General features: G+C 44.8%; 1 protein-coding gene across 3 annotated transcripts in view; it reads left to right on the forward strand.

Moving 5' to 3' along the window:
* The first annotated feature begins 6,493 nt into the window (after positions 1-6,493).
* The window catches only part of Zmym5 (zinc finger MYM-type containing 5), a 35,144-nt gene continuing 16,103 nt past the window's right edge, over positions 6,494-25,534 (forward strand). The window contains exons 1-4 of one of the 3 annotated variants that reach the window (XM_042685620.1): positions 6,494-6,590; positions 7,805-7,871; positions 16,548-17,040; positions 17,254-17,347. In XM_042685620.1, coding sequence (XP_042541554.1) covers positions 16,558-17,040; positions 17,254-17,347 — 577 coding nt within the window. In that variant the 5' untranslated portion in view covers positions 6,494-6,590; positions 7,805-7,871; positions 16,548-16,557. Of the gene's footprint in view, positions 6,591-6,624; positions 6,662-7,804; positions 7,872-16,547; positions 17,041-17,253; positions 17,348-25,534 lie in introns of those variants that run through there. The other 2 variants (XM_042685621.1, XM_042685622.1) reach the window with 2 other exon arrangements.

Raw genomic sequence — 25,534 nt, forward strand, 5'->3', positions numbered from 1 at the left:
GACTTACACGATAGTAACCTCACTGGGTGCTAGTGGCTTACACCTGTAATCCTCGCTACTTAGGAGGAAGAGATCTGAGGATTGAAGTTCAAAGCCAGCCCAGGCAGGAACTTTGGTGAGACTCCATCTCTAACAAACTACTCAAAAAAACCAGAGGTGTAGCTGTGGCTCAAGTGGGCTAGCCTTGAGCAAAACAAGTTCATAGACAGTGCCCAGGTCCAGAGTTCAAGCACCAGGACCAGTAAAAAATAACATAACATAAAATAGTAATCTCTCTGTATATCACCTTTATATGAATAAAAAATATTAAAAATAAAAAGATAGTCTTAACTGGTCACTGGTGGCTCAAGCCTGTAATCTTAGCTACTCAGGAGGCTGAGATTTGAGGATGGGGGTTCAAAGCCAGCCCAGACAGGGAAGTCGGTGAAACTCTTTTTTTTGTTTTTTGGTTTTTTTTGTTTTGTTTTGTTTTGTTTTGGGTCCGGTCGTGGGGCCTGAACTCTGGGCCTGGGCACTGTCCCTCAGCTCTTCAGCTCAAGGCTAGCACGCTACCACTTGAGCCATAGCACCACTCCCGGCTTTTTTCTTTTTGCTTATGTGGTGCTGAGGAATCGAACCCAGGGCCTCATGCATGCAAGGCAAGCGCTCTACCACTGAGCCACCTTCCCAGCCCTGTTTTTTGTTTTTTTTTTTGGGGTCCGGTTGTGGGGCCTGAATTCTGGGCCTGGGCGCTGTTCCTCAGCTCTTCAACTCAAGGCTAGCGCTCTACCACTTAAGCCACAGTGCCACTTCCGGCTTTTTTCTTTTTGCTTATGTGGTGCTGAGGAATCGAACCCAGGGCCTCAGGCATGCAAGGCAAGCGCTCTACCACTGAGCCAACTTCCCAGCCCCAGTCTATCTTTTTAAAAAAAAATAGACTATCTTTTTTCTTTTTTTTTTTTCCTAAGTGGTTTATTGGAGATGAGTCTCATTGACTCTCTTGCCTAGGCTGGCTTTGAACTGTGATCCTCAGATCTCAGCCTCCTGAATAGTTAAGATTACAGGCATGAGCCACCAATGCCAGGCCAGTCTGTCTTTATACTAGGTGTGTACACTTCATTATCAAAAGTGTGTGTGTGTGTGTGTGTGTGTGTGTGTGTGTTCTTGGGCTTTATATTAGGGCCTGGGCACTGATCCTTAGCTTTTTTGCTAAAGGCTAGCATTCTATCACTTGAGCCACACATAACTGTACTTCTGGCTTTTTGGTGCTAACTGGAGCTAAGAGTCTCATTGATTTTCTTACTCTGCCTGGCCTCTAACCATGATCCTCAGATCTCAACCTCCTGAGTGGCTAAGATTATAGGTGTGAGCAATGTTGTCCAGATAACATTGTCTTCTTGTTGCTACTTAATACTTTAACAAAAATATTTTAATTTTAACCTTGCAACATCCTATATTATCCTATTATAAAACAGAATGTGAAACTGACAGAGGCTACCATGGATTTTAAGTAGGCAGCAAATAATAAATGCAAGCCTGCCCTGGGAAGCTCAATGTAATGAAGGTACTACTTTTTTTTTGTCAGTCGTGGGGCTTGAACTCTGGGCCTGGGCACTGTCCCTCAGCTCTTCAGCTCAAGGAGAGCTCTCTACCACTTGAGCCATAGCACCCCTTCCGGTTTTCTGAGTGGTTTATTTAATGATCTCATGGACTTTCTTGCCCAGGCTAGCTTTGAATCATGATCCTCAGATCTCAGCCTCCTGAGTAGCTAGAATTACAAGCATGAGTTACCAGCGCCCGGCTACATATTCTCTTTAGTTTGCTCTTACACTCAATTTAAACAACCCTGCTATCAGGCTTACATAAAGAAAATGTACCTGGGTGCCAGTGGCTTATACCTATAATCTTTTCTACTGAAGAAATTGAGATCTAATGAAAGAGGGTCAAAGCCTGCCTGAGTAGGAAAGTCTGAGATTAACCAATGAAAACGCCAGAAATGGGGCTGTGGCTCAAGTGGTAGAGTGCTAGCCTTGAGCAAAAAGTACAAGGCTTTATGGCACACATAAAACAAACAACAAAATGTGTATGTGTAGGCACTAGGTCTTGAACTGAGAACCCTGTGTTCTCTCTTGGTTTCTCCCTCCTCCCACAGCCATACTTCCAGCTTTTCTTTACTAATGGAGGATAAATATTGGTTGAGTTTGCCCACGCTTCCTTAGAACCTTGATCTTCAGGTCTCAGCCTCCTGAGTAACTAGAATTACAAGCATGAACCACCAGAGCCCAATTTACTTTCTCCTTTTCTATTTCTGTTCTTTCTTTTTTTTGTGGTCGTGGGGCTTGAACTCTGGGGTTGGGCACTGTCCTTGCACTCTTCAGCTCAAGGAGAGCGCTCTACCGCTTGAGTCACTTCCGGTTTTCTAGTGGTTTATTGGAGATAAGAGTCTCGTAGAGTTTCCTGTCTGGGCTGGCTTTGAACCTCGATTCTCAGATCTCAGGCTCCTGAGTAGCTAGTAATACAGGCGTGAGCAACCGGCGCCTGGCTTCTTATTCTGTTTCTTTCCCTTTTCTCTCTCGCCTCTCTCTGCTTTCTTGTGCTGACCCTTAGTTTTTTAATATCTTTTTTAAAGTTTTTTATTGTGAAATTACTATCCAGAGGGGTCACAATCACATGAGCAAGGTAATGAGTACATTTCTTTTCAAGCATTGTTGCCTCCTCCTCTGTTTTTCCCCTACCATCTCTTCCCTCCCATCTCCACAACTACATTCCCCCACCACCACCCTTAGTTTTTTAAATCACAACAAGAATTCTACCACTTTCAACCTTTTGCTGGTTAATAGGAAATAAGTATCACAGACTTTCCTGCTAGGGCTGGCTATGAACCTCAATCCTTAGATATCAGCTTCCTGAGTATCTAAGTACTTAGCACAAGTCAGTTTTCTGTTATATCCTATTCTGATTTTTTGGTCTAACAGACTCAGCTCACCAAAGGTCTTTAGGAGATTTGGCTCCCTTGATCATAGGACTCTGCAGCCTACAGAACTATTAGCCAAATAATTTTCTATAGTTAATAATTTAATGCTTGTGGGGCTGGGAAGGTGGCTCAGTGGTAGAGCGCTTGCCTTGCATGCGTGAGGCCCTGGGTTTGATTCCTCAGCACCACCTAAGCAAAAAGAAAAAAGCCGGAAGTGGCGCTGTGGCTCAAGTGGTAGAGCACTAGCCTTGAGCTGAAGAGCTAAGGGACAGTGCCCAGGCCCAGAGTTCAGGCCCCACAACCAGACTCCCTGCCCCCCAAAAAAATAATTTAATGCTTATGCTATTTTAGTATAGCAGCTGAAACTCAAATCACAGCAGCATACTGGTGACAATTGCTACTGATAAATGATATTACTACACTAGTCATTATCAGGGAAAAGATGTCTATTTTTTTTTTTTTTTTCTGATCCTGAGACTTGAACTATGGGCCTGAGTGCTGTCCCTGAGATTCTTTTACTCCAGGTGAATATTCTACCACTTGAGCACTTGAGCCACAGAGCCACTTCCAGCTTTTTTGAGTAGTTTATTGGAGATGAGAGTCTCAAAGTTTCCTGCCCAGACTGGCTTTGAATCAGGATCCTCAGATCAGCCTCCTGAGTGGCCAGGATTACAGGTATGCACCACTAATGCCTGATTATGCCTTTCAATTTTTAAATATGAATGCCTGAGATTTGTGGAAAATGTAGGACTCCAGAAAAATATAAAAGATAAGGCTTTGGCCAGAGTTTAACATTTCAAGTAATCTTTGTGAAGCCTTAGTTTACAAACTCACTGTGCCTCTGGCTTTGAATTTACATGTTTAATGTTAGAGTATAATTATAACCTACAATTTATTAAAATGTTGGTATTGCTTATTGCATGGATTTCCAACAAGTAATTGACTACTTTGAAAAATTAGTTGTCAAGCCAGGCAATAGTGTCTCATGCCTGTAATTCTAGTTAAACATAAGGCTGAGATCTGAGGATCATGGTTAATCATGGTTTGAATCTAGCCGGGCAAGAAAATTCACAACTTTTTTTAAATCTTCAACAAACCACCAAAAAAGCCGGAAGTAGAGTGTGGCTGTAGTAGAGGTAGAGGAAGTAGAGGTATCATAGAGTGTAAGCCCTGAGTAGAAAAGGCTGTAAGAGGGGCCAGGTTGTCAATATTAGAAGTGTCCATGAAAAAACCAGCATTAATCAGGGTGCCAGTGGCTCAAGCCTGTAATCCTAGCTACCCAGGAGGCTGAGATCAGAAGTTCAGAGTTCAAAGCCAGCCCGGGGAAGGAAAATCCCTGAGACGCTTATCTTCAATAAACCACTAGAAAACTGGAAGTGGCCCTATGGCTCAAGTGGTAGAGTGCTCACCTTGAGCTGAAGAGCGCAGGGACAACACCCAAGCCCAGAGCTCAAGCCCCAGGACTGACCAAAAAAAAAAAAAAACTGAGAAAAACACAGAATTATATAATACAGAGGCTGGGAAGGTGGCTCTGTGGTAGAGCGCTTGACTTGCATGCATGAGGCCCTGGGTTCGATTCCTCAGCACCACATAAGCAGGAAAAAAAAGCTGGAAGTGGCGCAGTGGCTCAAGTGGTAGAGTGCTCGCCTGGAGCTGAAGAGCTGAGGGACAGCGCCCAGGCCCAGAGTTCAGGCCCCACAACCGGATCCAAAAAAGAAAATTATATAATACAAAGTTGTGGGGCTGGGAAAGTTGCTAAGTGGTAGAGTGCTTGCCTTGCATGCATGAGGCCCTGGGTTCGATTCCTCAGCACCACATAAGCAGAAAAAGCTGGAAGTGGCACTGGTGGTTCAAGTGGTAGAGCACTAGCCTTGAGCTGAAGAGCTGAGGGACAGTGCCCAGGCCCAGAGTTCAGGCCCCAGGACCTGCCCCTCCCCTCCCCCCAAAAAAAGTTATGCAGCACACTCCCACGAGCTTTTGTCTCAAATTGTTTTGTCTGGTAGTCATTGAATAGATCCTCACTTTTACCATAACTCACAAGAAGTGATATAAAGGGGATTTATTTTCTGTCTGTACTGGGGCTTGAACTCATAGTATCGTTCTCTCGCTTGGCTATTTCACTCAATGTTGGCACCAAACACTTGAGCCATATCTCCGTATATGAGCCTCACTGTCCAGTCCCACAGGTTTTGAAGTCTGATCCTCAGCTCTTGGCCTCCTGAGTAGCTAGGATTACAGACACGTGAGCCACTGCGGTCCGGCAGATGTGTGGGTCTTTCATATTCTATTTTCACACATGGTATAGCAATTTGGATTCATCAACAACGATTCGACTCAACACCTTCAGCTGCGATCTCAGCCAGCACCGCCAGGGCGAGACGCCGAGGCAGCGCTTTCATCTTTCCGTAGCCTCGGAAATAACAGGATCTCTGCCCAGGACTGAGCTGAGGACTTCGGGCCTCCCTCCCCGGGCCTCGGCACCATTGGGCTGGGCTTCTGGGCGCTGACAGCGGCCCTCAGGGCCTCAGTGGCCGGGCGACGCGCTGCGATGGGGCGGGCGGCCGAGCGCGGCCTCCCTCAGCCGCCGACGACCCGGACGTGGCCGCGGGCGAGGCCGAGAAGGGCCGGCGTCAGGGCGGCGTCCGGGGTGCCCCAGCCTCCCCGGGACGCGAACCCCGCGCCGGGAGCCCGCGGCTCCTCCATCTTGCTGGGTGTCGGCGGGGAGAGGCGTCGGTCCCCCCCCCCGCCGTCGCGCCGCCCCCCGGGGCTCGGCGCCCCGCACGCCGGAAGCGGGGGGCCGTGCTCTGGGTCAGCGCGCAGAGCCCAGGAGAGGCTGCCCGGGGGCGAGCTTCCGGCCCCCCAGGGCTGGTTTGAGCGGGCCCCAAGTTCCAGCAGCAGGTCCGACAAAATGGAGGACGGCGTCTCCTCCAGCGGCAGCCTTGGCGGGAGGTGGGGACGGCTAGTTCCCCACGGGGCGAGGCCAGGGCGGGAGCGCCTCCGCGGCCCGCAGGGCGCCCGGGAGCCCATTGTGGCCGCGGCCCCGACCGCCCCTTCGGCCTCGCTGCAGCCCGGGCCCGGCTTCGGCCCTCGCGGGGCGCTGCCAGGACTGGACAGGGAGGACGTTGGGACATCGAGGCCTCGTCTCTCCACGAGCGAGTCGTTGACCGAGGCCGTGCCCGGCGCCGAGGCCCTACGCTCTGCCTCAGTCACTCAGGAAGTCCACGCCCAAGAAGCTCCCAACTCCAGGGACAGACGGAGATATTCGCGGCGGTCCACGCCTATAGGGCTCCTGGCCCCAGCCGACCGGGCGGGTAGGGACGGGCTGGGCGGGGGCACGAAGGGGAAAGGACGCGGCGCTTTCGAAGGCCCGCGGTGGTAGTGGGGAGTGAAACCGCAGGGCTGGGGGGTGTGGCCTGCACGTGACGGACAGGCGAGTAGACGATCCTTCAGAGGAGGGGGTTCCTGAAGGAAGGCTGGCCTAGCCAATAGGTGTGCCCGAGGTGTTGCCGCCCGCGTCTCCTTCCACCCAATGAGCGTTCGAAGGGCGGGGTTTGTTTGGGCTCGCCCGCACAGCCGCCCCCACAAGTCTTCCACCTCCTTTCAGCCGAGCAAAGCGGGCGCAGTTCTGAGCGGAGTTGTGAGTGTAGTGGTAGGGGGGTGGGCCGGGGGGAGGGGAAGCTCGTTCTGCGGAGCCGCAGCCCGAACCGGGTAAGACTATTCCCGCTGTCCTGTTTTTCCTGAGCAGGCCCGTGGAGAGTGGGGGTGGCTGGGAATAGCGCAGCGTCGGGAGGAGGAGGAGGCGGGGAAGGTAGCCTCCCGAACCTCGCCCGGATCCGGACTTAGCCCACAGCGAGGCCTACGGTGGCCGCTGCGTGTCGGGGCCAAAGTCAGGTCAGGGGCGCCTTCGAGTGCAGCGTGAGTGCCGCCAGGGCCGTGCGGGCTCGGCCGACGGGACCGGCTGAGGCGGCCTTGGGGTGGGGGTGGGGGGGCCGCAGGGAGGTCGTCGGGTGTTTTCCTTTATCTCCTGAGGGGGACGGGGACAGGCCGAGTGGGTGCTCCAGCTCTGGGAGCTGAGCCGAAGGTCCCCATGTTTCCCGTGTCGATAACTGTGTTCCAGTGCTCCTCCGGGTCCTGCCCTCTTCTTCCAGGCTGGGCGGCTTCTGATATTTAGAGCAGGTTCTAATGGCGGATCAGGAGCCATTCACCGACTGCCGAGGGACAAACCTCAGGCCCTGGGCAACTGCTTGCGGCAAATTATGCCCGGCGATGACGTGAGCCGCCCCCACTTACGTGTCCGAGCTCTAGTGGCCGAGATGAAGCTGGGTGGGCAAATGTTGAAGGCAATGCTAATTCCTTGTTGGCTTCCAGGCAGCATTTGCCCTTCCCTTACCGTCCCTGAGAACGGCTTAGACCCTGCTTGGCCAGTTTTGTAATTTGAAAAAACAAATTTATCTCCCCGTTGCAGCTACTCTACGTGTGCGTGTGTATGCATACATACATACACATATATATGATTTCTACCCAGTTGAGGGGTAGAGGAAACTAGATTAGCGCAGGCACTTCTCCACGTCCTCAGGAACTGAGTTAGTACTGTGTCCAAATTGTTCATAACAAAATCTTTTTTCTGTGTGAGACCTGGCTTGGCTTTTCCGCTCAAGGCAAGCTCTCTACCACTTGAGCCACACCTTCACTTCTGGCTTTTTGGTGGTTAATTGAAGTCTGACGGATTTGTCTTCCTGGGCTGGCATTGAACCATGAGTCTCAATCTCAGCCTTCTGAATAACTAGGATTACAAGGTGTGAGCCACGAGTACCCTGCTACAAAATCATTTTTTATCTTCTCTTATTCTAGGGCCAGAAATCACATTCAGACCATTCTATTGAAGCATTGGCAAAAATTAAGAAGGAAAACATCCATTGTGAGTTATACTTTGATTCCTTGTTTAAAACATGCTAGTAGAGTGTTCTCACTGTGACATTTGGTTTCTGTTACCTTACAGGCAAAGAATAACTGCTTGAGTGCTTACATACCCCCAGTCAAACCAGGATAATCCCTAGGAAGGAACTGAGAGTCCATACTGGCACTTAAAATCACTACTGTTTCTTCTTTTTTTTTTTCCCTCCCTTCCTCCTCCCCCCTTTCTTCTCTTTTTCTCTTTTTTTCTCTCTCTTTCTTTCTCTCTCTCTCTCTCTTTCTCTCTTTCTTGCCATCCTAGGGCTTTTGAAGTGAGAGCCTGCTCACTGTTTCTGAGTTTGTTTGTTCAAGTTAGTGCCACAATGCCACTTACAGCTTTTTGTTAGTTAATTGGAAATGTCTCACAGACTTTTCCTGCCTATACTGTCTTGGAACGTTCTGAGTAGCTAGGATTATGGGCATTAGCCACCAGCACTTGTCTTAAACCACAACTACTTTTTAGAGTTCCAAAATAGCACTGAGTTCAATGGAATCTTATTTTTTGTTGTTATTTTTTATTTTAAACCTCAAAAACGTAATTAAGGGCTGGGAAAGTGACTCAGTGGTAGAGTGCTTGCCCAGCATGCATGAAGCCCTGGGTTTGATTCCTCAGTACAACATACACAGAAAAAGCCGAAAGTTGCATTGTGGCTGAAGTGGTAGAATGCTAGCCTTGAGCAAAGGAGCCTCAGGATAGTTCCCAGGCCCTCAGTTCAAGCCCCATGACTGTCACCAAAAAGAAAAGAAAAAAAAAATGAGGCTAGGCGTTGGTGGCTCACACCTGTAATCCTAGCTACTAAGGAGGCTGAGACCAGAGGATCGTGGTTCAAAGCCAGTCCAGGCAGGAATGTCCATGAGACTCTTAGCTTCAATAAAACACCAGAAATCTAGAAGTGGTGCTGTGGTTCAAGTGGTAGAGCACTTGCCTTGAGCTGAAGAGCTGAAGGACAGGGCAAGCCCCATGACCGACCAGGGGAAAAAAAAAAAAAGATAAGCCTCTCATTGTACCACAGGACTGTTCCTCAACTACTCTGAGTTTAAGATTGAGAACACTGGGGCCACCCCCTTGTAATGAGAATTGTGGGGTGCTCTGTTAATTACAACTATAAGTGAAGTATAGATAGGATGATGGAAATTAGAGGCTCTTCTGTGACAGGATTCTGGAGAGACTATAAAAAAAAAATTCTGGGGGCCTTGCTTCAAGTTATTGCCTAGCAAGCAAGCAGTAGGCCCCTTTTGTTCCACAAAAAAGTAGGCAGGGGCTGTTGGCTGATGCCTGTAATCCTCACTTCTCAGGTGGATGAGATCTGAGGATCCTGCCAGCTAGGCAAGCAAGTCTGTGTGTCTCTTATCTCCAGTGAACTGGAAAAGTGGAAAAAGCTGGAAAAGTGGAGCTGTGGCTCAAGTGGTAGAGTGAAGGGGACAAGGCCTTAGAACCTGAGTTCAAGCCTAGTACTGTCACAAAACAAAAAATAAATGAATAAATATGTAAGTGAAAACTACTCAATTATCTGTTTTAATGTTGAGAAAAGAGGTTTCTGTTATTAATTTCCACATCTTATATTTAAGGAAGACTATAATTTATGTACTCTAGCAATTTTCCAGGTAGCAGTAGCTCAAATAGTTATAACAGTATTCCAGTTGACCCCTGGTTTCTGAAACTCGACTATGGTTAGTGAATTATTTTTTTCCTTTCTTACTGTAAAGTGTAAACTTACACCGTATTTTCTTTTTTCCCAATACACCCAGAGGGTTCAATTCAGAATCCTGTGAATGCTTACAACTGAAATTCGCTTCATCTTTGCATTTATTTTCTTGAACAGTTTTTCCAGACAGGCTTTTTAAGGTATTTTATGTGTAGCTTTTTTAATTTTTGTTTTTTTGGTGTTCTAGTCACTGGGCTTGAGCTCAGGCCTGCGCTCTGCCTCAGCTTCTTTTGCTCAAGGATAGCACTCTACCACTTGGGCCACATGCTACTTCCAGGTTTTTCTGTTTATGTAGTACTGAGGAATGGAATCCAGGGCTTCATGCATGCTAGGCAAGCACTCTACCACTAAGCCACATTCCCAGCCCATGCATTTGTGTGTTTAAAAAAAAAACTTTTATGCTGGGCACCAGTGGCTCACACCTGTAATCCTGGCTACTCGGAAGGCTGAGAGCTGAGGGTGGAGGTTCAAAGCCAGCCTAGAAAGGAAAGTCTGTGAGACTCTTGTCTCCAATTAACCACCAGAAAACCAGAAGTTGCAATGTGGTTTAAGTGGTAGAGCACTAGCCTTGAGCTGAGGAGCTGAGGGTCAGTGCCAAGGCCCAGAGTTTAAGCCCCTTGGCCAACAAAAATAAATAATAAAAATTTTTACATACATATGAATAGTAAAATTTATAATGATAGATGACAACAGATATCAATGTGTTCGCAGAGTATTCAAAGAGCTACAAGGATTCTGAATAAATTATAAATATTTGAAAAGATGAAATGAGACATGGGTTAAGTGACATGTACAATGTCCTGGGTTCAATCCCCAGTACTCAAATATAAAAACAATAAAACAACAACAAAAATATTTTACCCAGATTTAAATATTATACAATATGTGTATGTATCAGAGCATTAAAAATGTGTTTTTTTAATGAAGTAAGCAGTGCTACCAGTGCCTATGTTCAACTTTTAAGTAGTCTATTTATAATATTTAGCATTTAATTGAATTAGTATTATATGAAAATTTATATTGGAAAAACAAATATTAAGCAGGGATCTGGTACCTCATGCCTGTAATCCTAGCTACTAAGGAGGCTGAGATCTGAGAATCACAGGTCAAATCCAGCCTGGGCAGGAACCTACAGTTGTATGTGTGGGCCAGCACTGGGGCACACCAACAGGTTTTGGGCACTGTCTCTTAGCTTTTTCACTCAAGGCTGGTGCTCTAGCACTGGACTTTCGTGCCTGGGCTGGCTTAGAACTGCAATCCTGATTCCAGCCTCCCGAGTAGCCCGAGTATAGGTGTAAGCCACTGGTACCTAGCAAACTCAGGTGACTTGATATAGCCAAACACTCAGAGTATGGCATAGGTAGATGACTAAATAAGGAGGCTGGAAGAAGCTAAACTCTTGTTTTCCTTCATGCTTTGGTAACAGGCCTTTCCTTACCCAAGCACAAGCTCTCAAATTGTGTTCTTTGGCAAGGACAGAACATAATGGGGACATACATGGGGACAGGGAGGAGGGATTATATTTTATTTTTGAAGGCTTGAACTCAAGAGCTTGACCTCCCACCCTTTTTTTTTTTTTTTTTTATTTTTTGGCTGGTGGTACTTCAGTTTTTCAGTTTCAACTCAGGGCCTTGGTATCTCTCTTTCTGCTTTTTTGCTCAAGGCTATGATCTGTACTTGAGCCTTACTTCCACTTCCAGATTTTTGCTAGTTAAATGGTGATAAGAGTCTCTCACTTTGTCTCCCCAGCCTGACTACAAACTGGGATCTTACGATCTCATACTCCTGAGCAGATAGGATTACAGGTCTGAGACATTGGCACCTGGCAATATTTCTCTTATTTATTTATTTATTTATTTTTTGTCGGTCCTGGGGCTTGAACTCTGGGCCTGGGCGCTGTCCCTCAGCTCTTCAGCTCAAGGCGAGCGCTCTACCACTTGAGCTACAGCGCCACTTCCCGTTTTCTGGTGGTTTATTGGAGATAGAAGTCTCACGGTCTCTCCTGGTCTCTCCTGCCCGGGCTGGCTTTGAACCGCCATCCTCAGATCTCAGCCTCCTGAGTAGCTAGGATCACAGGCGTGAGCCACCAGCGCCCGGCTTGTTTTGTTGTGATAGAATGTGATCTAGGCTGGCTTGAGCTTGAGATCCTCATATGTCAGCCTCCTACATAGTTATACAGTCATAATCCAATGGCACTGTACTTAGTTCTTGTGTGTGTTGCTGAGGATATAAGAATCTCACCATCGGGCTGGGAAGTTGGCTCAGTGGTAAAGCACTTGCCTTGCATGCATGAGGCCCTGGGTTCAATTCCTCAGCACCACATAAGCAAAAAGACAAAAAGCCGGAAGTGGTGCTGTGGCTCAAGTGGTAGAGCGCTAGCCTTGAGCTGAAGAGCTGAGGGACAGCGCCCAGGCCCAGAGTTCAGGCCCCGCGACCGGACCCAAAAAAAAAATCTCACCATGTATAGCAATCTTACTGCTGACCTATACATCAACTTTACATTCCAGACTGTTTGGGGGTAGGTACCCAAGTATCGAACTCAAGGCCTGGGGCTTAATTGCCTCTAACTCTTTTATTCTTCATTATTTTCAGGTAGGTTCCTGCCTGGGCTTGCCTGCATTGTGATCCTCCTACTTGTTCTTTTCATTGTCAGTAGGAATTGTGCTCAATGAGAATTGTGCTCAGTGAGTGTCCTTCCCTATAGCTAGGATAAAAGGTGTGCATAAAAAGGTGTGCATCATTGTACCCACTCTTTAAATGTAGTCACATAAACTTTTATGTCCAGGCTCATCTCTTTTGCCCAAGGAGCTAGGATTATAATTGAACCATCTGCCTGACTCCTAACCCTTGTTACTTACCTTTGAAATAGCCTTATGAGGATATTTTTTAATTTTTTTTGGGTTCAGTCATGGGGCCTGAACTCTGGGCCTGGGCACTGTCCCTCAGCTCTTCAGCTCAAGGCTAGTGCTCTACCACTTGAGCCACAGCGCCACTTGTGGCTTTTTCTTTTTGATTATGTGGTGCTGAGGAATCGAACCCAGGGCCTCATGCATGCAAGGCAAGCGCTCTACCACTGAACCACCTTCCCAGCCCCTAGAATATTTTGTTTAATTTGCTCACGTTAACAAAAGATAAATGAGCCAGTGCAGGTGGCTCACGCCTGTTATCCTAGCTACTCAGGAGGCTGAGATCCGAGGATCACAGTTCAAAGTCAGCCAGGGCAGGAAAGTCTGTGAGAGAGACTCTTATCTCCAATTAACCAACAGAAAACCAGAAGTGATGCTGTAGCTCAAGTGGTAGAGCATTTGCCCTGAGGGACAGTGCCCAGTCCCAGAGTTCAAGCCCCATGACTGCAAAAAAAAAAAAAAAAGATAAATGATTTGTATACATTGTACACATTAGTCACATATATTCAGTGGCTATGAAATAGCGTCTAGAGTTAGAATTCTTTGATACTTGAGTCCTGACTTACCCTTTCCAATATTGGACACTTGGGCAGGTTACTTTTATCTTCTAGTTTTAGTTTCTTTGTCAGTAAAGTAGAAACAGTAGTAGTAAGGCTTTCTTATGTAAGCAGGTAATAGTTATAAATATTTCATGGCATAGCACATATTAAGAATAAAAGTTACGGGCTGGGAAGGTGGCTCAGTGGTAGAGTGCTAGCCTTGAGCTGAAGAGCTGAGGGACAGCGCCCAGGCCCAGAGCTCAGGCCCCATGACTGGCAAAAAAACAAACAAACAAAAAGAATAAAAGTTACAGCTGGGCACTGATGGCTCATACCTATAATCCTAGCTACTGTAAGAGGCTGAGATCAAGTATCTCAAAGCCAACCTGAAACAGAAAAGTCTGAGAGATTCATAGCTCCAGTTAGACAGCAAAAGGCTGAAAATGGAGGTGTGGCTCAGGTGGTCAAGTGCTAGCTTTGAACAAAAAAATAAGGAAAAACATAATGCCCTTCATTCAAGTCTCAAAACCCAACTTAAAACAATGAATGTTGCTGGACATGTTGATACACACTTGTAATACCATCATTAGAGGGGTTCAGTCAAGGACAGCTTGGGTTGTATAGGGAGACTATCTCAAAAAAAAAAAAAAAAGCAAAAAATAGGTACTTGGGAGATTCAGCTTGGTAGGATCACAATTCAAGGCCAGCTTGGATGGAAATGGACCCAAAAACCCTTCTCTTCAAAGAAGGGGAAGTGATGGTGAACACCTAGCCACTAGGGAAAGCTTAAATAGGAAGCAAAAAGAAACAAAGGACCTCCACTCAATTTGTTGTATCATTTGTAAATGACTCCATGTTCTTGACCACATATATGGTATATATATATGTGCACATCTGAGGGAAGCTAGGTGGAGGGCACAGAATCAGAGGGAAATGGGAAAATATACAACAGAGGGGCCTGTCAGCTGCACTGGACATTGATGAAAAGAAACTAAGCAGCAACTCAAGGGCAGCAATGGGAGGGAGGGAATGACAGGGAAAGAGGGAACAGCTTACACAAAGCAACAGGAAAAAAATGTACGTAGCACCCGATGTAGAAGAAACAGTTATATTGTCAAAGCTCATAGAATTCACAAACATTATAGACCATGATAATAATTTGCCTTGTGAAGGCTAAAATGTGTTTATGACTTTGAAGTATCACTATCTCACAATACTGTGAAATTTGTGAAATTTATGTAATTACTTTATCTCAATTAAAAAAATCATTAAAAAAATAAGAAGCAAAAATACTTAGCACTAAAAAGGGCTGATGGCAAAAGTACCTGCCTGGCAAGCCATAAGACCCTGAGTTCAAATTTTGATAAAAATAAAAGGCTGGGAATATGGCTCAGTGGTAGCGTGCTTGCCTTGCATGCTCAAGCCCCTGGGCTCGATTCCTGAGCACCACATAAGAAAAAAGCCGGAAGTGGCACTGTAGCTCAAGTGGTAGAGTGCTAGCCTTGAGCTTAAGAGCTGAGGGTCAGCGCCCAGGCCCAGAGTTCAGGCCCCACGACTGGACCCCAAAAGAAAAAAAAAAGAAAACTTACTGTATTGAGATAGTAGTAATGACATCATTGCACAGCAAGTAAATATTTGCATAGCTAATGGGGAAAAAAATGCCAGTCCTCTCTCTCCCCTACTTACTTTTTTTTTTTTTCTTTTGGTCCTGTCTATCTTGGGGCTTGAACTCTGGGCCTGACCTCTGTCTGTTAGCTCTTCTGCTCAAGGCTGGTGCACTACCACTTTGAGCCACTGCACTACTTCCGGTTTTCTGGTGGTTAGTTGGAGGTAAGAGTCTCATGAACTTTCATGCCAAGGCTGGCTTTGAACCTTGATCCTCAGGTCTCAGACTTCTGAGTAGCTAGGATTACAAGCATGAGCCACCAGTGCCTGGCCCTCCTCTACTTTTTTAAAGTGGGGTTTATTATGGAATTTTAGCCATTTCCTTGAAAGTTTAGATAAGAATCCAGGCCTATGCCAGTGGCTCACCCCTGTAATCCTAGCTCCTCAGGGGGCTGAGAGCTAAGGATCATGGTTCAAAGTCAGCCTGGGCATAAATTCCCTGAGACTCCTATCTCCAATTAAGTACCAGAAAACCAGAAGTGGCACTGTAGTTCAAGTGGTAGAGTGAGTGCTAACCTTGAGCTGAAGAGCTGAGGGACAGTGCCCAGGCCCAGAGTTCAAACCCCATAACTGACAAAAAGGGGGGTGGGGGCTGGGAAGGTGGCTCAGTGGTAGAGTGCTTGCCTTCCCTGCATGAAGCCCTGGGTTTGATTCCTCAGCACCACATAAGCAGAAAAAGGCGAAAGTGTTGTGAAGAGCTGAGGGACAGCACACAGGCCCAGAGTTCAAGCCCCACGATGAGAAGAAAGAAAAAAAAAAAGAAAGGGGGAAGTGGGAATATGGCTCAAGTGGTAGAGTAAGTGAAAAGGGAGAGAGAAAGAGCTCAAGGCTTTGATTTTAAGCCCCAGTACCGTCAAGAAAAACACAGTAGAAGGGTTTGCACTCAGGCTTTATGATCACTCAGTTTGTTTGCTCAGCTTGTGCTCTACTACTTGTGCCAAGCCTGCAGACCTGCCCTTTTTCTGTACAGTCCTAGAGCTTGAACTCAGGGCCTGGGCACTCTCTCAGGGCATTTTTGCTCAAGTCTAGCTCTCTACCACTTGAGCCACAGGTCCACTTACATCTTTTTTGCAGGTTAAGTGGAGAGAAGAATCTCATGGACAAATCCAGCACAGTGGTTCACACCTGTAATCCTAGCTACTCAGGAAGCTGAGATCTAAGGATCAAGGTTCAAAAGTAGCTTGGGCAGGAAAATTTCTTGAGATTCTTAGCTCCAATTAATTACCAAAAAATATTTGGAAGTGAAGCTGTGGCTCAAGAAGTAGAATGCTAAGCCTTTCAGGGCCAGTGCCCAGGTCCTGAGTTCAAGCCACAGGACTGGCACGCATGCACACACATGCATGCCTGCACATACACACAAAAAACGTAGACTTTCCTGCCTGGGCTGGCTCTGAACCTTGATCCGACTCAGATCTCAGACTCCCAAGTAGCTAGGGTTACAAGCATAAGCTACTGCACCTAGCTTAGATCTGCTTTTTGATAGTTATCTTTGTTTTCTTTATTAGCTTTAAGTAGTTGTACAAAGGAGTTTTAATTCAGCGTGTCAATTTATGAGTAAAGTGTGTTTTGATCAATGTCATCCCTTCCATCATTCTCTCCTACCTGTCCCCAACCCTACCTTATGGTTATTTTGAAAATAGAGTCTCAGGGATTTGAACCTTAATGCTCCAGATCTTTGTCTCCTGATGGCTAGGCTTACTGGCATGAGCCATCAGTACCTGGTTACAAACTACCAAAGATTTGAAAATTTTACGAATGCTGTTTCAATGCAGTAAAATGAAAAAAAAAAAAAGTGTAATAAAACTTTTTTTCTTTTCTCTTACAGATTCTTTGGCATGGATAAGCATTCAGTGGGAGGATTAGAATTGACTGATCAGTCTGCTGATGTATTAGAGAATACAGCCATGGCAGCTGGTATCATGGACATAAGAAATTCATTTGGTCATCCAACTAGTCCTTTAGTCAATAGATCTATAAACACTTCAGTGGACGATGATGATGATGTTGTTTTTATTGAATCTATACACCCTCCTTCAATTTCTGCTCCAGGAATAGCCGATCAAAGAAACTTTCTGTTGGCATCATCAAAACATGAAAAGCCACAAGGAAATTATACTATAATTTTGCCTTCCTCAAGAGATTTACCTCCTCAGAAGGGAAATATATGTGACACAATTGTTATTGATGATGAAGAGGACATAGAAACAGATGAGGGGCAGGAGAAAAATTGTTCCACTTTTACTGAATGGGGACTTCCAGGAACTAAAACTAGTATCAAAGATTTGGATTTCTCCACTTCCAGTCTTTCAAGAAGTAAGGTAAATGCAGAAATGGGTAATAGTGTTTTCACTTCAGAATTGACTCTGAAATACATATTATTAATGGTACAACCTTAGAAACAGGTGTAAGCCCATATGATTACACATATGACATCACTATAGAATACCAACTTGGGAGATATCGCTAAAGGACTTCAGTCAAGTAATTTTGGTGTTAATATACAAACATACACCCCATCTTTAACTTCACAGACCAAGACTGGAGTAAGACCTTTTAATCCTGGTAGAATGAATATCGCAGGAGATGTGTTTCAGAATGGAAGATTTACAACTCATCATAATCCTGGTAAGCAGTAAATGATTTTATTTCACTTCTACCTTAAGCAAATTTATAGCTCTTCTTTTTAGTATTCAGATCTATTTACTTTTTTGTGTGTGTGCTGGTACTGGGCTTGAACTCAGTGCCTGGCACTGTCCCTTAATTTTCGTGCTGAAGGCTAGTGCTATACCACAGTTTACCACAGTTTCATGTACAGCTTTTTGCTGGTTAATTGGAGGTAGAGTCTCATGGACTTTCTTGCCTAGGTTGGCTCTGAACCTTGATCTTAGTCTCTGAGTACCTAGGATTATGCATGAGCTACCACTGCCAGCTTATTTACTTTTTTTTTTTTTTTTTGCCCAGTCTTGGGGTTTGAACATAGGGCCTGGGCTCTGTTTGAGCTTTTGCTCAAGGCTAGCACTCTACCCACTTGAGCCACAGTGCTACTTCCAGATTTTTTTGTTTATGTGGTACTGAGGAATTGAACCCAGGACTTCATGCATGCAAGGCAAGCACTCTTCCATTAAGATACATCACAGCCCTTATTACATTCTTTTTTTTGGTCCGGTCATGGGGCCTGAACTCTGGGCCTGGGCGCTTCCCTCAGCTCTTCAGCTCAAGGCTAGCGCTCTACCACTGGAGCCACAGTGCCACTTCCGGCTTTTTTTTTGTTTGCTTATGTGGTGCTGAGGAATCGAACCCAGGGCCTCATGCATGCAAGGCAAGCACTCTACCACTGAGCCACCTTCCCAACCCCCTTATTACATTCTTGATGAATTAATTTGTAGGCCCTTCAGGATATTTAATATAACTGAACAGTATATTTGGTCTGAAGTTTGAGTAAGTTTACTTATCTAATATGGTTTATATTAGTATTTTAATTGAAGATTTTTATAAGTACTATGACTACTCTTTCTTATTTTAATATAAAAATGGTAAGACTGAGGGCATAGTATCTCTATGATAGAGCACACGCTTAGCATACCTAAGGCCCTTGGTCCAGTCCTTCTAGTATAACAAATAAGTTAGAATAGTGTCACGAATCATAAACTGAAAACATAAAGTAATATTATAGTTGGATTTTAATATTGTAAGTTTGGAATTTGACTTTTTTTATTTTTACTTTTTTGTGTGTGTTGTGGTGGTGGTGGTGGTGAAAGTGATGCAGATGGTGCAGGTGGTGCAGATGTTACAGGTGGTGCAGGTCCTAGGGCTTGAACTGGGTACTGTCCCTGAGCTTTTGTACTCAAGACTATCACTCTACCACTTGAGCCTCAGCTCTGCTTCTGGCTCTTTTGATGCTTAATTGGAGATGAAAGTTCATAGATTTCCCTACCCTGGCTGGCTTTTAACCATGATCCTCTTAGATCTCAGTCTCCTGAGTATTATCAGATTACAAGTGTGAACCACTGATACCTGGCTTTACTTTGTGTGTGTGTTGGAGGTGGTAGGGATGAATCCTGGGGTTTAAACTTAGGGCCTTGGTGCTGTCCCTGAGCTTTTGTACTCAAGTCTTACATTCTACCCACAGCTCTACTTGGGATTTTTTTTTATTTTCAGTAGTTTATTGGAGATAAGAGTCTCACAGACTAGCCGGGCGCTGGTGGCTCACGCCTGTAATCCTAGCTACTCAGGAGGCTGAGATCTGAGGATCACGGTTCAAAGCCAGCCCGGGCAGGAAAGACTGTGAGACTCCTATCTCCAATAAACCACCAGAAAACTGGAAGTGGCGCTGTAGCTCAAGTGGTAGAGCGCTCGCCTTGAGCTGAAGAACTGAGGGACAGCACTCAGGCCCAGAGTTCAAGCCCCACAACCGACAAAAAAAAAAAAAAAAAAAAAGAGTCTCACAGACTTTCCTGCCCAGAATAGCCTTGAACTATGATTTCAGCCTTCTGAGTAGCTGGGATCATAGGTGACAGCCCACCAGTACTTGGCTCATTTTTGCTTTTGTAGTGTTTACTTTGGGGGAACTCTCAGATTTTAGGTGTTTTAATTGTTGTGTTTTTTGTTTTTCTTTTTGTCGGTCGTGAGGCTTGAACTCTGGTTCTGGGCGCAGTCCCTCAGCTCTTCAGCTCAAGGCTAGCACTCTACCACTTGAGCCACAGCGCCACTTCTGGCCTTTTCTGCTTGTATGGTGCTGAGGAATCGAACCCAGGGCTTCATGCATGCGAGGCAAGGACTCTACCCCTGAGCCACTTTCCCAGCCCCTTTGTTTTTGTTTTGTTTTGTTTTGAACTGAGGTACACTATAGCACTTAAGACACACACACACACACACACACACACACACACACACACACACACACACACACAAGACACACACACACACACACACACACACACACACACACACACACACACACACACACACACACACACACACACACACACACACACACACACACACACACACACACACACACACACACACACACACACACACACACCCGCCCCAAGCTCTGTTATCTTTCAGATATGGTCTTGGGTTTTACCTTGGACTACTATCTTCCTACTTGTATCACTGTGCTCAACTTACTTGTTATTATGGTGTTCTTAGTAACTTTTTGCCTTGGTGAAATCCTTTTGATCTTCATTCCAAGTAGCTGGCCTTAACAGCTGTGATCCTCTGGGTCTAGATCTAGTTTAAGTTGCTTGATTTTAAAAGTTGAGTTTTTTTGGTTTTAAGTCAGAACTATACTGAAAAAAAAAATTATTTTTGGCCAGTCCTGGAGCTTGAACTCAGGGCCAAAGCACTGTCCCTGAACTTGTTATTTTCTGAAGGCTAGCACTCTTACCACGTGAGCCATAGCACCACTTCTAGCTTTTTTTTTTTTAAATGTAGTACTGAGGAATCAAATCCAGGGCTTCATGCATGTTAGGCAAGCAGTTTACTACTAAGCCACATTCCCAGCCCAATACTGAATTTGTTTAATGTGATAGTCTTGTTCTGATCAAATTGAAACAAAAAGTCAAGTTGGATGCTGATAGTTCATTTCTAATCCTAGCTACTCAGGAGGCTGAAATCTGAGGTTCTAGGTTGTAAGCTAGCTGGAGTAGAAAAGTCCAAGTGACTATTTATCGCCAATTAACCAGGCAAAAGTTGGAAGAGGTCTGGCTCAGGTGGTAGAGAACGAGCCTTGGGGGAAAAAAAGCTAAGGAACAGTGTCCTGACACTGATTTCAAGCCCTAATACCAACACCCACACACCTACACTCGCATGTTTTGGATTGAATAAGAACAATTCCTAGCTGGGATGTGGTAAGACACATCTATAATTTCAGCACTAGAAGCGGGGGAAGCAATTGAATTATGTGTTTGAGACCAGCCTGGGCTACATAGGGAGACTATCTTAAAATTTTAAAAGATAGTCATCAGTTCATCTACCACTTGAACCATACCTCTATAGCCACACCTCTACTTGAGGCTTTTTGGTGGTTTCTTGGAGATTACAGTTTGATGGACTTTCCTGCCCAGACTGGCTTTGAACCTTGATCCTCAGATCTTAGCCTCCTCAGTAGCTAGGATTATAGGCATGAACACTGGTGCCTAGCTCCTATAAAACTTGCCATTCAGTAAAATACATAAATTTTCACCTTTTTATGATTTAGTGTCATTATGAATTGATTATTTGAAAAATTATGATTTACTGAGAGATAAACAGATTTTGTAAATGCCACCACTTTAGGAAGCTATCAGAGTCACAGTGATGGACACAAATTTCCAGAAATTCTCATTTTCATTTTTAAAATTCAAAATTTTATACTGATAAATATTGTCAAGTTTTTCATGTAACAGCTTTTTTTTTTTTTTTGGTGCCAGTATTAGGGCTTAAACTTAGTTTTTTGTTGTTGTTTTTGTTTTTTGTGGGTAATGGGGCCTGAACTCTGGGCCTGGGCACTGTCCCTTAGCTCCTAGGGCTTAAATTTAGTTACAGCACTGTCCGTTAACTTTTTTGTTGTTGTTTTACCATTTGAGCTCCACACCTGGTTTTCTGGGGGTTAGTTGGACATTAATTTTATTAAATGAATGTATCCTAGTAACCTAAATTTAATCATTCTTTCAACGAAAGTAATATTTCCTGGTGTGTGTGTGTGTGTGTGTGATTTCCTGGTGTGTGTGTGTGTGCGTACGTATGTGTACAGGGGCTTAACATGAGCCACAGCTCTGCTTTTGACTTTGGTGGTTACTTGAAGATAAAAGTCTTTCAGATTTGTCTGTCTGGACTGGCTTTGAATCAGGATCCTTAGATCTCAGCCTCCCAAGTACCTAGGATTATAGGCATGAACCTTGCACTCAGCTTCTGCTGTTCCTTAATATAACCAATCTTCTGGTGTTAGGATATCAGAATTGGTGGCTTGGCTTTAGTGGTAGAATGCCAGCCCTGAGCAAAAATCTGAGTGAGAGTACAGGACCTGGAATTCAAGCCTCAGTACTGGCAGAAAAGAAAAAAAATTAGCATGTAATAAAAGGCTAAAAGTTAGTAAAATTAATAATAATTTTTACTACTTTGGGCTAAGGTATGTAGTTCTTTGTTAGAGCACTTTCCTACCATTATGAAGTTCACTCTCCAGTAAAAATGAAGGAAAAAGTTGGGTGTTGATGGCTTACACCTGTTATCTTAGCTACTCAGGTGGCTATTAATAAATATGATTCAGAGATTGTAGTTTGAAGCCATCCTGGATTGAAAAGTACATAACACTCCCATCTTCAATTAACCAGCAAAGGCCTCAGCTAGTGGCATGGATTCTTGTTTGCTGAGCAAATTCAAGGCCCTATGTTGAAACCCTATTACTGACAAAAAAAAAAAAAGACCATAAGGTGTTCTCAGCACATGCAAATTGCCTTTGTTCTTGGTTCTTCAGAGGAACAATCTGATAAATCCTTAGAATTTTTTGAGTACTAGAAATGTCTTTGCTGTTTTTTTTTTGGGGGGGGCCTCCGGTCGTGGGGCCTGAACTCTGGGCCTGGGCGCTCGCTGCCCCTCAGCTCTTCAGCTCAAGGCTAGCACTCTACCACTTGAGCCACAACGCCACTTCCGGCTTTTTTTTTCTGCTTATGTGGTGCTGAGGAATCGAACCCAGGGCCTCAAGCATGCAAGGCAAGCACTCTATCACTGAGCTACCTTCCCAGCCCCATGTCTTTGCTATTTTTTAGACCCTTGGACATATTTGATGACGAGCTGTGATTAAAGAGGTTGTAGCTCAAATTTATGGGGAGAGAATTGACATGATTGAATTCAGTCATGTGGCCATTGATATCATCAGTTATACCTATGAAATGGAATCCTGGAAATCTCTAGACATAAGAGCTCAGTGCATCCTCTTAGTTATTGAACATATTAGTATGCCAAGAGGATGATGCTGTCTAGTACTACAGAGCTAACTTGCATTTGGAATCCTCTTAAGACCTTGCCCATCTCTTCATTTGGCAGTTCTTGGTTTATAACTTTTGCAATCAGTCTGTAATATAGAGCTTTCTTAGTTATGCAAGTCTTCTAGCATATTACCAAATTTTGGCAAGGGTGGAAGGTCTTGAAAATCCCTCAGATTTAGAGCCAGTTCATCAGAACCTGCTGGATCTAATGTTAATGCTGAATGGTTAGCCTCAGAATTATATTGTAATTGAAATTAGAATAACATCTAATAGTAAAGGTGACATTTTCTTCTTAGCGTGTATTGGAACAATTTGGGTTCACTGCCCAGATTACCTTTTTGTGCTGTCACCAACACAGTCAGAAATAAATCATGTGTTCATGCCACGACTGACAAAAAAAAGGAAAAAAAAAAAAGAAAGCCTTCTATTTGTGAGGCATCTAGCAACTAACGAAAGATTCTTAGGAATCTTTGATTTTAAATATTTATATTAAGGGGCTGGGAAGGTGGTTCAGTGGTAGAGCGCTTGCCTTGCATGCATGAGGCCTTGGGTTCCATCCTCAGCACCACATAAGCAGAAAAAGCTGGAAGTGGTGCTATGGTTCAAGTGGTAGAGCGCTAGCCTCCAGCTGAAGAGCTGAGGGGTAGTGCCGAGGCCCAGATTTCAGGCCCCACAACCGACCAAAAAACAAACAAACAAAAAAAGCCAGCCGGCCGTGAGACTCTTATCTCCAATTAACCATCAGAAAACTGGAAGTGGCACTGTGGCTCAAGTGGTAGAGCACTAGCCTTGAACTGAAGAGCTGAGGGACAGCACCTGGGCCCAGAGTTCAATCCCACCACTGACATACAGAAAAAAAAAAAAAGAACTAAAATTTTAACTTTATCACCTATAATAATCACATTAACTTTTACTTTGCTTTTGGGGAGGCAGATTTAAATACAACTGGCACTAATGTGGTGCTGACTGAGTACTCCACATCAGCTGAGCTCCATAATGACCAAAAAGTATTTAGTTTTTTTTAATTTTTGAAGCTAGGCACCAGTGGCTCATGCTTGTAGTCTAGCTACCCAGGAAGCTGAGATCTGAATATTGTGGTTTGAAGCCAGTCTGGACAGAAAAGTCTGTGAGATTTTTCTCCACTTAACCACCAAAATGCCAGAAGTGGAGCTGTGATTCAAGTGGTAGAGTGCTACCCTTGAGCAAAAAAGCTCATGAACAATTCACCCAGGCCCTGAGTTCAAGTACCAGGACTTGCACAAAATAAATAATATTTTTTTTTTGAAATTTCTTTTGTTTTGTTTTGTTTTTTTTAGTGCTAGTGTTGAGGCTTGCACTTAGCCTAGGTGCTATCCCTGAGAATTTTTTGCTCAAGGCTAGCTAGCACTCTACCATTTGAGCCACAGCTCCACTTGTAGCTCTTTGGTAGTTAATTGGAGATAAATCTGCCCAAGCTGGCTTCAAACTGCAATCTTCAGGTCTCAGCCTCCTGAGGTAGATTATAGGTGTGAGCCACCACACCCAGCTTTTTTTTTTTTTTGAGTCCGGTCATGGGGCCTGAACTTTGGGCCTGGGCACTGTCCCTCAGCTCTTCAGCTCAAGGCTAGTGCTCTACCACTTGAGCCACAGCGCCACTTCCGGCTTTTTTCTTTTTGCTTATGTGGTACTGAGGAATCAAACCCAGGGCCTTGAGCATGCAAGGCAAGCGCTCTACCATTGAGCCACCTTCCCAGCCCACATGCAAGGCAAGCACTCTACCACTGAGTCACCTTCTCAGCCCCCACTTACGGCTTTCTTTTTGCTTATATGGTGCTGAGGAATCGAACCCAGGGCCTCAGGCATGCAAGGCAAGCACTCTACCACTGAGCCACCTTCCCAGCCCCACACCCAGCTTTTTTTAATTTTTTTTTTTTACTCATTTCTTTCTTTCTTTTTTTTGCAGTCGTGGGGCTTGAACTCTGGGCCTGGGTACTGTCCATCAGCTCTTCAGTTCAAAGCTAGTACTCTATCACTAGAGCTACAGGCCACTTTTGGTTTTCTGGTGGTTAATTAGAGATAAGAGTCTTACAGACTTACCTGCTGGGGTTGGCTTTGAACCATGATCCTCAGATCTCAGCCTCCTTGAGTAGCTAGGATTACAGGAGTAAGCCACTGGCCCCTGGCTTTTTTACTCATTTCTTTACCACATGGTCAAAACCACATTTAATACATTTTTTAAAACGGTTGTTTTTAGGGGCTGGGAAGGTGGCTCAGTGGTAGAGTGCTTGCCTCGCATGCATGAGGCTCCGGGTTCAATTCCTCAGCACCACATAACAGAAAAAGTCAGAAGTGGCTCAAGTAGTAGAGCACTGACCTTGAGTTGAAGAGCTGAAGGACAGTGCCCAGGCCAAGAGTTCAAGCCCTAGGACTGACAAAAAAAAAAATTGTGTTTACTCTGTACATAAAGCATTTCAAAGTAATTCTCTGAAGTCACCAAATAGTTATGTGATCTGGCTCGTCTATAGATCCAATATATATACTTATATACTTCTGAAAAAGTACATTAGAATTAAGTGAGGCCAGGCATGGTGACATACAGCTGTTAATCCCAAAGATGCTGGAATCAAGAACCGGAAAAAGTTCAGAATTTTCTACCTGAAAAACAAACAAGAAAAATGCTAGGAATAGGGATCAATTACTTAACTATTTTAAAGTGGAAATAACAAATATAGCACCTACTAATGGTCCGATGTCATGGGAAAGTAACATGACAAAGTCAAATACACTTTGTGTGTTTGTTGTAGGCCAGTCCTGGGGCTTGAATTCTAGGTCTGGGTACTGTCCCTGAGCGTTTTTTGCTGAA

The sequence above is a fragment of the Dipodomys spectabilis genome, unplaced genomic scaffold (genome assembly GCF_019054845.1).
Source record: "Dipodomys spectabilis isolate Male_0828 unplaced genomic scaffold, ASM1905484v1 ptg000095l, whole genome shotgun sequence".
Taxonomy (NCBI): domain Eukaryota; kingdom Metazoa; phylum Chordata; class Mammalia; order Rodentia; family Heteromyidae; genus Dipodomys; species Dipodomys spectabilis.